The sequence below is a fragment of the Oncorhynchus masou genome, chromosome 31 (genome assembly GCF_036934945.1).
Source record: "Oncorhynchus masou masou isolate Uvic2021 chromosome 31, UVic_Omas_1.1, whole genome shotgun sequence".
NCBI classification, from domain to species: Eukaryota; Metazoa; Chordata; class Actinopteri; order Salmoniformes; family Salmonidae; genus Oncorhynchus; species Oncorhynchus masou.
The window spans coordinates 69,818,168-69,831,284 of record NC_088242.1 but is presented as its reverse complement, the minus strand read 5'-3'; the positions used below and the strand labels follow the sequence as shown (position 1 = coordinate 69,831,284).

Here is a 13,117-nt window from a genome sequence, read left to right as displayed (position 1 = left end):
ATCTGTAATGTTTCTTTAATATTGACAATAATGGCAGTTAAGACTTTGAACAGTCACTTGTAATTAACTACCTTGTGTTGTCACATCGTTGCTAACGTTTATGCCAAAAATGCTGGTTAAGGAGAAATGTTGTTGCGTTGTTGTACACACGTCTGTTACTATGGCCACCAAGGTAATTGGACACTCCTATACAGTGGCTGTTCCATAGAATTAGGATGCGTAGAAAGGACATTCAAGTTCAAAACAATGACTGGACTGGCTGCCATGTTGGGTGCATCATTTGGAAAGTTCAATAAATATTCTATACTGCTATATTTTTAACATTTACATTTTAGTAGACACTCTTATCCAGAGCGACTTACAGGAGCCATTAGGGTTAAGAGCCTTGTTCAAGGGCACATCGACAGATTTTTCGCCTTATCGGCTCGGGGACTCGAACAGAGCTTCTACTAGTGCTGTCACTAGATCTGCTTAAAGCCCTGTGTGTGTGTGTTCCTAACCAGACTTTATCTTCTTCATCTCGTTGCGGGTACACGGGTCGCTGCACTGGGATGGGGGCACCACCTCCCTTGGCCAGCGAATCAGGTCACTGCTCAGGCTCAGAGTCTCCGGCCACTCACCAATGGGCACGTATCTGTTGCGATCAGCGTTGTGCTGGTAACTGAAGATGTTGAACCAGCGACCTTTCAGTTACTGGCCCAACCCTCTAACCACTTGGCTACCTCCCCCCTATATGCTACAATGAGAGAAAATGTGTGATTCAACAAACTATATGAAATGTGGATACTACGTCTGTTCCAGCCATTCTATTCCTATGGGCTCGTCAGCCCAACTCAGGGAGCTTCATCCACTGTCAGTCCACAGTAGTGGGAATCCTACTGGAGTTACATAATACCCGCAACATTGTGCTGTTCCAACCATCAGTAATATACAAATATACAGATACAACATACAACATACAAATGAATAAAAATGCATACTGACTGGGTTATTACAATGAGACCTACAAAAAATAGTACAAAGTCTGTGGGCTATTGCAGGTGAGGCTGTCTCAGCCCCTACCCCTACAGAACATCTGTCTCAGACATCCCTAATACATACACACACACCTATCACAATCCTAACACACACACACTCCTATCACAATCTTAACACACACACACACACACACTAACAAACACACACACACACTCCTATCACAACCCTAACACACACACACACACTACTATCACAACTCTAACACACACATACTCCTATCACAAACCTAACTCACACACACACTCCTATCAAAACCCTAACACACATACACACACACACACACACACCATAAAATGCACACACACACTCCTATCACAACACACACACACACATAAACACACTCCAATCACAACCATAACACACATACACACACTCCTATCACAACCCTAACACACACACACACACTCCTATCACAACCCTAACACACACACACACACACACACACACACACACACACACACACACACACACACACACACACACACACACACACACATAAACACACTCCTATCACAACCATAACACACATACACACACTCCTATCACAACCCTAACACACACATACATACACTCCTAACACAATCTTAGCACACACACACACTCCTATCACAACCTTAACACATACACACTCCTATCACAACCCAGTGCACAGTTATATATGTACACATCATGTGTATATGTACACACTTCTTAACAAAGCTTTTCAAAACAAAGGCTCAAAAAATCCTCCTGCAAAGTTGTTTTGGTTCTTTTGTTTCTCTACAACAATTTTGATTCCATTATATGTACAGCACTAGAAAACAAAGTAGTATTAAACCCTTTCTACAGCCGTGAAACAGAACTGTGCTAGTCCACGTCGTGGGAGGAGGGGGCAGGGGGGCACAACGTGTGCCTATTGGCTAACAGTCTCTGGGGGGCAGGGTTAGAGAGGTGAGTGGGTGTGGTCACAGAGAGGAAGTGGTGGAGTCGACGATCTCTCTCCCATTACACACTGTCGGTACGTACTGGGCACTCACTGATGCTGGAGAGGGAGGGAGGGAGGGAGGGAGGGAGGGAGGGAGGGAGGGAGGGAGGGAGGGGGAGAGGGAGAGAGAGAGAGAGAGAGAGAGAGAGAGAGATTAATAAAAATGGGACATTTAGTTAAATCCCAACTTGGCTACATAACGAACCATGCTCAGTGGTCAGTGTCTCTGACTGTAACTTAACCATACCGTGTGAAGCGTATGTGGTGGCAGGGCCACTGACACTGAAGCGGTTGATATTGAGGCGGAGACTGGTGACATTCTTCTGTGGTTGGAACATGATGATGTGGACCTTGGGAGCGAACATACAGCCCAGCACCACAAAGCCACTGAGACTAACAGAGATACACATGGTGGTGGTCTGGACCTGTAGAGGGAGACAGAGAACATGGTAACTCCACTGGAACAGAGGACCAGAGGAAGACAGAGAACATGGTAACTACACTGGAACAGAGGACCAGAGGAAGACAGAGAACATGGTAACTACACTGGAACAGAGGAAGACAGAGAACATGGTAACTCCACTGGAACAGAGGAAGACAGAGAACATGGTAACTCCACTGGAACAGAGGACCAGAGGAAGACAGAGAACATGGTAACTCCACTGGAACAGAGGACCAGAGGAAGACAGAGAACATGGTAACTCCACTGGAACAGAGGACCAGAGGAAGAAAGAGAACATGGTAACTCCACTGGAACAGAGGACCAGAGGAAGACAGAGAACATGGTAACTCCACTGGAACAGAGGACCAGAGGAAGACAGAGAACATGGTAACTCCACTGGAACAGAGGACCAGAGGAAGACAGAGAACATGGTAACTCCACTGGAACAGAGGACCAGAGGAAGACAGAGAACATGGTAACTCCACTGGAACAGAGGACCAGAGGAAGGAAGAGTGCATTCTTTTTATGGACGTATGTATGAACAGACAGAAAAGCAAGAACAAATGTGTGTGTACCCACTTCCTGTACAAGTGCACACACACACACTCACACACCATCTCACAGGCAAGGCCGTGGTGTTAGTGTGTCTCTCTCTACCTCACAAGTCAGATTACCAAGGCCAAAGCAATTCTTTCCACAGCCTAAGGCTGTGTGTGTGATTTGTAAGGATCAGGTAAACACATAACCTCCTCTTGCTCTGTTTGTCGACAGTGTGTCAGTACCTGGCAGCCTCTTGGATTAACATTATAAGGGTGCACATAAAACAGCTAGCATGACATGTCAGGACAGATATCCTGCAGCCAGCGACAGTGGAAGACAGCAGTGTGTCTTATTAAAATGTTTGCCCTTATGTTTGTTAATGATGAATATAAAGGTTGTGTAATACAGTAAGTGGGTTTATGCACGTGTGTGTGTGTGTGTGTGTGTGTGTGTGTGTGTGTGTGTGTGTGTGTGTGTGTGTGTGTGTGTGTGTGTGTGTGTGTGTGTGTGTGTGTGTGTGTGTGTGTGTGTGTGTGTGTGTGTGTGTGTGCGTGAACCTTGCTCTCACCCTGTAGTCACTGGATGTGACGTAGAATATGGGCAGGAAGGCTAGCCAGATGATACAGGTTGTGTACATGGTGAAACCTATGAACTTAGCCTCGTTGAAGTTCTCTGGACACTTCCTGGTCTTGAAGGCGTACCTAGGATCAGATAAAGGAGACAAATAGAATGAAAGAATAAACAAACCATGAAAGCTTACGCAATAAGACTGATAAACCTTCTGATGTCCACACACACAATCACACGCAGCACCTCTGCACCACCTACACAGTACACAGGATGACCAGGAGCACGTCGTATCCTAGCGACAGCAGCATGCTGGAGTCACGGACGTTACACTTCAGGATCACTGTCTGCCGTCGCTCCGGTAACGTAAACCTCCGGGTACCAGGAACCTCCAGCAGCAACCACACAGACACCATCACTAACTGGACCGATATCAGACTGAGACAGATAAACACCTGGGGGGGGAGAAGAGCAACACCATCATCTAAGTTGTCCATCTGTAATCTGCCTCCATCTCCCATCTCCCTCCTCCTTCCATATCTCCCTACCTCTGTTCCTCCATCTCTCCCTACCTCTGTTCCTCTATCTCTTCTTCCATCTCTCCCTACCTCTGTTCCTCCATCTCTCCCTACCTCTGTTCCTCTATCTCTCCTTCCATCTCTCCCTACCTCTGTTCCTCTATCTCTCCTTCCATCTCTCCCTACTTCTGTTCCTCTATCTCTCCTTCCATCTCTCCCTACCTCTGTTCCTCTATCTCTCCTTCCATCTCTCCCTACCTCTGTTCCTCTATCTCTCCTTCCATCTCTCCCTACTTCTGTTCCTCTATCTCTCCTTCCATCTCTCCCTACCTCTGTTCCTCTATCTCTCCTTCCATCTCTCCCTACCTCTGTTCCTCTATCTCTCCTTCCATCTCTCCCTACCTCTGTTCCTCTATCTCTCCTTCCATCTCTCCCTACCTCTGTTCCTCTATCTCTCCTTCCATCTCTCCCTACCTCTGTTCCTCTATATCTCCTTCCATCTCTCCCTACCTCTGTTCCTCTATCTCTCCTTCCATCTCTCCCTACCTCTGTTCCTCTATCTCTCCTTCCATCTCTCCCTACCTCTTTTCCTCTATCTCTCTTTCCATCTCTCCCTACCTCTGTTCCTCTATCTCTCCCTCCATCTCTCCCCCCCCTCTTCCCTCCTCCATCTCTCCCCCCCTCTTCCATCTTCTGACAGCCAGGATGACCTCTGACCTGGGACGTGGGGCTTATGAAGCGCGGCTTCGTGGTCCCGCCCCCGTCCTTCACCCCACTGAAGATCCGGGCGATCCGATTGGTCTTGGTGAGCAGGGCAGAGTAGCAGACAGCAAATGAGGTGCTGAGGCCGAGGCGTCGCATGGCGCAGATAGCAGGCGAGGGCTTGGCCAGGAAGAGGAAGGTGAGCGAGTAGGACATGAAGACACCCAGCAGGAGAATGTAACACAACTCTCTGCCTGACGCCTTCACCAGGGGCGTGCTGTTGTGTCTCACAAACACCCAGAACACCAGAGATGTACACAGGAACCTGCAGATGGTGAATAGATCAGTTTCTGTTTACTTTGTTGAATCCCCTTTGGGAAAAGTGTCTAGTGTTAGTGCTGGGCCTGAACAAAAGCCTACACTTTAGGCCTATCCCAACTGATGAGACTGATCCCTCTCCCTCTCCTCTAACTTCTCACCCAACAACAGCGATGCTGATTGGTCCGATAGCCCAGGCGTCCTCCCACATGATGTAGTCCTCAGGCAGGTCGTAACAGGAAGTGAGGTCTTCACTGGGCCACTGGCCAGGGGCGCAGGGCGAACAGGTGAACTCATCAGCTAGGTATTCATGAGCCTCACACGCCGTACAGATCCAACAACAGTACTCTCCTACAAGATACAGGTATAAAACAAATATATTACCTTAGGCAGCTTTTATGTAAGAAAAGGAAACTAGGATGTTTACATGAGAGCCAGCTGCTCCAATCATTTCATTCTTCCAAAACAGATTACACTGAAACTTCTGCTAGTGATGTCACTAGATCTGCTTAAGCCCTATATGTGTGTGTGTGTGTGTGTGGGTGTGTGTGTTCCTCACCAGCCTGCATCTTCTTCATCTCATTGCGGGCACACGGGTCGCTGCACTGGGATGGGGGCACTACCTCCCTTGGCCAGCGAATCAGATCACTGCTCAGGCTCAGAGTCTCCGCCCACTCACCGATGGGCACGTATCCATAGCGATCAGCGTTGTGCTGGTAACTGAAGATGTTGTAGCGTCCCATTCCGTCGCCATAAGCATCAAACTTCACCACGGTCTCAATACCGGGAGGAGAGAAGGGAGCTAAGAGAGAGAAGGAGGGGGGAGACAGAATGAGAAGGATGAGGAGAGGGGAGAGGAGCAGCAAAAAAAAGAAAGAGAATGGTACTAGTGTCAGGATTTAAATTTCAAAGTCAATATGAACAAAGCAGTGTCACACAGAGGGGTGTATTGAATTCCAAGACATACACCACGTACAGAGCCAGTCGATGTGACAAAGTGAAAATGTAGCAAGTGTTTCTGGAGCTTTAAGACCTGTGTTACAGCATCTCACTGAGGACATTATCCTCTACTCAACAACACAACTGCAGAAAGAAGAAGTTCAGAACATACACTGCTTTATGAGAGTGTCACAACACTAATGTTACTGACTGGGTTTGAACCTGTTACCTCTGTACCACAAAGCCAGTCGAGCTAAAGCTTGGACAAAATTAGTAATTGTGTGAGTGTGGTTTACCGAAACTCCACTGCAAGAGGAAATGCAAGCGGGTGACTGACTGATGTTTACCCCTATGAGGTAGGCCTATACAGAACTGTGACAATGTTTCCATGACCAAGATAGAGTCCGAGTGTGTTTACTGAGGGGCTGTAAATGCTCAGTGTGTCTTAGTGAGGCCTGTTTCCCCATGACACTGGTATGTGCTTGACATAGACCCTGTGCTTTATATGCACCTCAGGATCAGGTCATATAAGGACAACCATCTACGGAACACTTGGTATTCTAGAGGAGAGGAGACCCATGGGACCAGGTGTGTGTGTTCTAGAGGAGACCCATGGGACCAGGTGTGTGTGTGTGTGTGTGTGTGTGTGTGTGTGTGTATGTGTGTGTGCTCCATTGAGTCCTATTCTAACTGGTTTATAGCACATGGTTCTGAGCATGGTGGCAGATTGGGACTGTCGTGACGTTGTATTAGTTAATGTGACGACTGTTGTTCATCGAATGATTAAAAGTTTCTAATTGCGTGATTATCTGAATCAAGCAATTATTAACTCATTAACCTGGAGCACCATGGGAAAACTAGTTTTTAATGAGTTTCTATTTCCCAAATTAACTCAAAGAATATCAGAATATCGATTTTACAACCGCCACTAATTAACCAGTTACCTCTACAATCTCGTTCTGAACATCGTATAGTCCGTGAATCTGCACGGACCCGGGTCTCACCAATGAGTTCGTACCACACCAATCTTTAGTTGAATATTTATTTATGAGAAAGCTGCAATGATGATAAAAGATACACATAGACAAAACACATTATAGGCTATTGATTAGAACTTAGTATAACGGGCCAACACACTATGGCGCGTGTTACCCACAATGGGGATTTCAAAGAGAGAGAGAAAAAAGAAAGTACACAAGAGAAATATACATTTGGGTGAATTTGTCAGCTATGCTATTCTAACCCTAGCCTTGCCCCTAACTGCCGCTCGTATGGGTCAGAATATAATGATGTAATTACGTGAGGAAGATCTCCGAGGAGAACATTCAGGGGACCGTTCAGGCTGCTCGATGACACACTTCTCCGGCGCACCTTTCTGGTCGTCCTCACGATGTCAGTGTCCTTTTGGCTTAGGAGTCTGTTCCCTCACCCTTTGCTCTGGAAGGGGTCTTCTGAGGACAGACAGCTCTGTAGCTCAGAGCTCACAGCATAGGAATGAAACCTTTTAGATACCACGATTCGCTGGGATTGGATGCTAAGGGGGTCCGGCTTGAATACACCTGCTTAGACAAAGCTACTCATCCGTAGCTTGGGTAGAAAAATATTTCTTTGTCTTCAAACTTGTGTTGCATTCTGGGTGCGTTGACTTTGTAGACCTTAGCTGCAGCTTGGGTCATGTTGTCTTCTCTGTAAATTCTTTACTCACAGGTTTTATACCCTCGTGTCAGAAGTGGGCGTAACCGCCTTTAGGGCAATTCTCTGGCGTACCTAGTTAAGAGCAAGATCTAGGTTTTTCTCAAATCCAATTTTAGACAACTAACTTAATATTTAATCTTTACCAAAACATTCCCTGTGATTTGGACATTTTCCACACAATGTACAATGTATAAACATCAAACATATACTAGGAAAGCTCTTCACGTTACAATGTTTTCGTAATAACGTCATCTATTAACCTTTAATAACAAAACAAAAATGACAAACATTTTCATATTCCATCTATCGTCATGACCACCATTGTGGCTGACAAAAACCATTGTTCCAAAGTCCCTTTATTTCATAGTTTAATGTTCTGAGGCTGGTTCTCCATTATAACAGGACAAAGGAATTTGTCTGTGGCCTGAGATTTACCAGGGGCGTGAGGGGTCATAAAACACCCACATCTTCAGACCCCTAGATCTCTCCTCCTCTGTTGGGGTTGAGAGATAATCTGTAGGGTTGTGGTCTCCTGTAACCTGACCTGATCAGGACAGTCATGACAGGACTAAAGCTGACATCGTTGTGTGTGTGTGTGTTTGTGTGTGTGTGTGTGAACATACCTGCGTTTGTTAGTCTGTGTATGTGTGTGAGCATACCTGCTTTTGTTCATGTGTGTGTGTGTGTGTGTGTGTGTGTGTGTGTGTGTGTGTGTGTGTGTGTGTGTGTGTGTGTGTGTGTGTGTGTGTGTGTGTGCATGTATTGTCACGACATTTGCCTGAGAGGGAGGTTTATGACCCCCATAAATACCTTTCCCCTTTTGCGTGCGTGCGTACGTGCTCGCGTGCATGTGTGTGTGTGTGTGTGTCTGCTGACTAGGACTAAAGCTGTGATAGCTGTGAAGACTCAATGAGATGAGAGAAGAATGGAGTGTCAGACCAGAGAGGTTTTAGGGCTTATGAAATCCATAAATCACAAAGACAACCTGAGTCTCTCTCTCCCCCTCTTCTCTATCCCGCTCTTTCTCTCTCTCTCCATCCTCAATACATCCCTCCCTCTCTTTCTGTCACTCACAGAGGATATTGGCAGTGCTTAGGCTTCTTTCCGAAATAAAAGTTCAATGATTTCAATAAGGAAAAGCTGATAAGATCTTAAGACTGAGAAGAGCTGAACATTCATAATACTGCAAAATGTATCTAATCTCTCCGTATATAATAAAGCAATAAGGTTAGACACACACACACACACACACCTCCCTCATTATCATAACTGCACCCTATTAGCATATCAGCTTTGTGTAAAAGGTTAATTGGCCACATTGTGATTATGTGTTAGAACTGGTGTGCTGAATTCCAAATCAAGCCCTTGTCCCTACACCCTACTCCTATAGTCCCTCACTCAGATCTATATTCGTGGTTTGGGCCTGGGTAAGGAGGTGTTTGAGAATTCAGGATTAGTCTGCTGTCTGTCCCCAAAGGGCACTCAAATGTCTCTGATCCAACACCAGTACCTCTTCTATTCCCTGCAGAGAAATGAGACCTTGCTGGCAGTCAGTACTAACTTAACACTGCAAGTTATAGCCACTCCAAGGCTACTGGAGGAGATTTTGATGACTGTGTAGATCTGACAAAGACAAGGTTGTAGAAAAACAACAACCATGAAGAGAATGGATTTGGTTGCTATCAGATCCCCACCCCCGCCAGTAGAGGTATTTGGTTTCTATGGCCGTGGGATCTGGTTCATTCAGGTTTGGTGCCTTGTGGGAATGGAAGCCTGTGTTCAACGTTCACTCACACTCACATGTCAATGCCAACTGCTGAACATACACACGTATGCACGCAAACATAACACACCTAGGCACACACACTCCTAACAAACCCGTATACTGTTCGTCCTGCAACTGCAGGAACTGCTGAGAGCTCTAGCGGAATGAAGAACTCCCGCCGTAGTCCTCTCTGATGTTGGAAAAAGGCTGAAGTCTGCAGCTTTACGTTAGACAGTAAAGCACTGCACTACACTGCATTCATATGCAGAGCAAATCTGTCCACACCATCCGTCTATTGTTTACTCTCTGTCTCTCTGTCTCTCTGTCTGTCTCTGTCTCTCTCTCTCTCTCTCTCTCTCTCTCTCTCTCTCTCTCTCTCTCTCTCTCTCTCTCTCTCTCTCTCTCATGCAGCAGCACACAAACAGCTGGAACTAAACTACAGCTACTAAGACTATAGAGCAGCAATACATAGGACAGTTAGAAGAGAAAAATACAGATCAGGAAAAATAATTCTGAGGCCAAATTCAAATTTAAAAACATTCAAAACTTGACTTGTAAATGAGAGAGTCTTTATTATTCTGGATGAATTAAAAGTAAGGGGAAGCAGGGCTTTCATTCAGTAGTTCAGAAATGAATTACACTCTCGATCATGTAGGGCTAACACGCTGGCCGCAGGGGATGCTGGGTATTACTGGGAGGGGGTGAACCAATCCTCTTTAATCCAATGATGGGGGGAAGAGAGGGAATACATAATGTGATACTGCAGAAAGAGTAGAGAGAGGGGGGTGAGAGAGAGGGAGAGAGAGAGAGAGTCCACCTGTCTGGCTGTTGATACCACACACTAGGGGACAGGTAACATTTAGACTGTATAAGCATTGTGCAACATATGCTAGGATAATCTCAGCCTCTCATCTCCTATTCTCTTCTGTGCTCTCTCAGCCTCTTATCTCCTTTCCTTTCATCTCCTGTGCTCTCCTCTCTTGCTCTCTCCTCTCCTCTGTTCTCCTTTCCTGTGCTCTCATGTCCTGTGCTCTCCTGTGCTCTCCTGTGCTCTCCTCTCTTGCTCTCTCCTCTCCTCTGTTCTCCTTTCCTGTGCTCTCCTCTCCTTGCAGTAAATGCGGTGGCGAGTAAAATATTGTGAGATCCCAGAGGCAGTCTCTTCATCCTTCCCCTCATGCTCTCTATTTCTGTTCCTCCTACTTTTCCATCATCTTTCTCTCCCACCCTCCCTAACATCTTTAGAGCTGCAATGTAAAGTGATGTGTGTAATGTGCATTAGGCAAGACTTGTGCATGTGTGTATGCGTGTGTTTGTGTCTGATGTTTGTTAGGCGTGGGAAATGTTCAGTCCAATCAGGCGTGTTTGGAGTGATGACCTCTTACATGTGTGTCCCAGAGAGAGAGACACATGAAAAACATCACAATATCTGTTCTCTCTGTGGTCTTTCTCTCCAGAGACTGAGTCACACTGGACAGCAGATGGAAAAGAAGAGATAGAAGAGAGAGAAAGGAAAGAAGATAGGAGAGGAGTGATAGAGGAGACAAAAGAGGGAATAGCAGGGGAGAAGAGAGGAGAGGAGTGATAGACAAGATAAGAGAGGAGACAGGAGGGGATGACGAGAAGGGAGGAACCAAATGATACACACAAAGAAGAGATAGAAAGAGAAGAACAAGTGATAGCACAACAGAGAAGAGGTTTTAAAGAAAAAGCTATAAAATAGAAGAGGTAGGGAAGAGAGAAGAGAAGAGTGAGATAAAAGGATGAGCTAAAGAAAGGGAAAAGGGATGGATGAAAGGTAGCAGGTTGATGTGGATTGGGATGAGTCTTGTCCTGTAGGCAGACCTGAGTGATTTCCGCCCCCAAAAATCCTGAAAACAAAATTGAGCTTTTTGGTCTTAATTTAAGGATCGGATTAGGCATTACGGGTCAGAAGTGTGGTTAAAGCTATGGTTAGGGTTAGGTTTAATGACTTTGTGGCAGTGCCAGCTGGTGGCCACTCTGCAGAGCTGCACTCAGTACATGAGTCTTCCCAATAAATGCTAATCTGTTGGAAGGGAGGGATGGAAGTGAAGGGAGGGAAGGGATGATGGCACCCAGGCAAGAAGCTTGTGAAGTGTTTATGAGTGGGAAGCACTGTTTCCAAGTGTGAAAAGGGGTGGGGGAGGGAAAGAGAAAGAGAAAGTGAAGGTTGTTCTCTGGCATGTAACAGTAAGCTCTTAGCTCAATACGGCCCTGAAGGCACAACGCCTCTCCTCGCTCTGCTAACACACACACACACACACACACACACACACACACACACACACACACACACACACACACACACACACACACACACACACACACACACACACACACACACACACACAAAAGAGCAGAGGACAGGGAATATGACAACTATCTGAACAGGAGGTTGCATCTGTGTGTCTGTCTGTCTGTGTGTCTGTCTGTGTGTCTGTCTGTCTGTCTGTCTGTCTGTCTGTCTGTCTGTCTGTCTGTCTGTCTGTCTGTCTGTCTGTCTGTCTGTCTGTCTGTCTGTCTGTCTGTCTGTCTGTCTGTCTGTCTGTCTGTCTGTGTGTGTGTGTGTGTGTGTGTGTGTGTGTGTGTGTGTGTGTGTGTGTGTGTGTGTGTGTGTGTGTGTGTGTTTGTTGACTGATTTGTTTACTGCAGATGGGGGACGGTAGGTGGGAGTTGAATGATGTCTTTGAAAAGTGTGTGGGTGGGGGGTGTCTGCGATTTCATGATGGCAAAAAATACAATTCTGAAGCTGTGGCTTTTTCCAAAGCTCTGAGAGTGCATTGGTGTGTGTGTGTGTGTGTGTGTGTGTGTGTTTAGCAGTGTTGGGGGTTACAAAGTAACGCTGTAGAGTAATAATGTGACTCTTTGCAGTACTGAGTAATGGAAAAGCGTTACTGTTCCAATCTGAGTAATAATATTGCAGTTTTTTACTAAAGACACTTCTGTTATCATTCCTCTCCTATTATACTTCTAGATCCAAATAAACATTTGTGATTATTATTCCCTCTCTGTTGGCGCAATATTTAAAAACATTGACTTTTTCAGCATGGAAGTACTCCCATCACTTTTGATTTGGTAGGACAAAATGACAAGAATATAAATGTAAAATGTCAACTTTGCCCAGGCGCGAAACACCTGTCCGCTGCTAGAAACAAGACTTCCCATCTCTTGAATCACCCTGCAAAAGCAACACGCCATTACAAAACTTTTTGCAAAACCTGACCACTGCTGCTGAAGATGACTGTAGGTGTAGGCCTACCTCATCCAGATAACCAATGCTTTATTTGAATTGTTCAGGAGGACAGACTGTAACCCAGGGAGAGCTGAACAACCTTGTAGATTGGTATATATATATAGTAGAGGAAATGCTGCCCTTATCCACGGTAGAATCTGTCATTATTAGGCTACTTGTATTGGTGTATAGGCCTACATAACATAACATTTACATTGTTTACATTGAGTGAGGACACACACTGTTTTGGTGTGTAGCGCAAAAGTAATATAACAAGTAGTGCAACAAATTACTTTTCCCATGGAGTAATAAGTAAAGTAATTTGTTATTGTTGAAAAAGTAATAGGAAATATATTACTTTTTTGTAACCCCAATGCAT

The 13,117-nt window shown here is 45.6% G+C and overlaps 1 protein-coding gene across 2 annotated transcripts in view; it reads right to left on the bottom strand.

Annotated features, from left to right (window-relative positions):
- LOC135524348 (metabotropic glutamate receptor 3-like) overlaps positions 1-13,117 on the bottom strand; it is a 54,615-nt gene continuing 41,498 nt past the window's right edge. For both annotated transcript variants that reach the window (XM_064951803.1, XM_064951804.1), the window contains 7 exons: positions 5,649-5,891; positions 5,251-5,440; positions 4,787-5,096; positions 3,813-4,006; positions 3,553-3,685; positions 2,250-2,427; positions 1-2,059 (listed from right to left, as the gene is read on the bottom strand). In XM_064951803.1, coding sequence (XP_064807875.1) covers positions 1,983-2,059; positions 2,250-2,427; positions 3,553-3,685; positions 3,813-4,006; positions 4,787-5,096; positions 5,251-5,440; positions 5,649-5,891 — 1,325 coding nt within the window. In that variant the 3' untranslated portion in view covers positions 1-1,982. The remainder of the gene's footprint in view (positions 2,060-2,249; positions 2,428-3,552; positions 3,686-3,812; positions 4,007-4,786; positions 5,097-5,250; positions 5,441-5,648; positions 5,892-13,117) is intronic.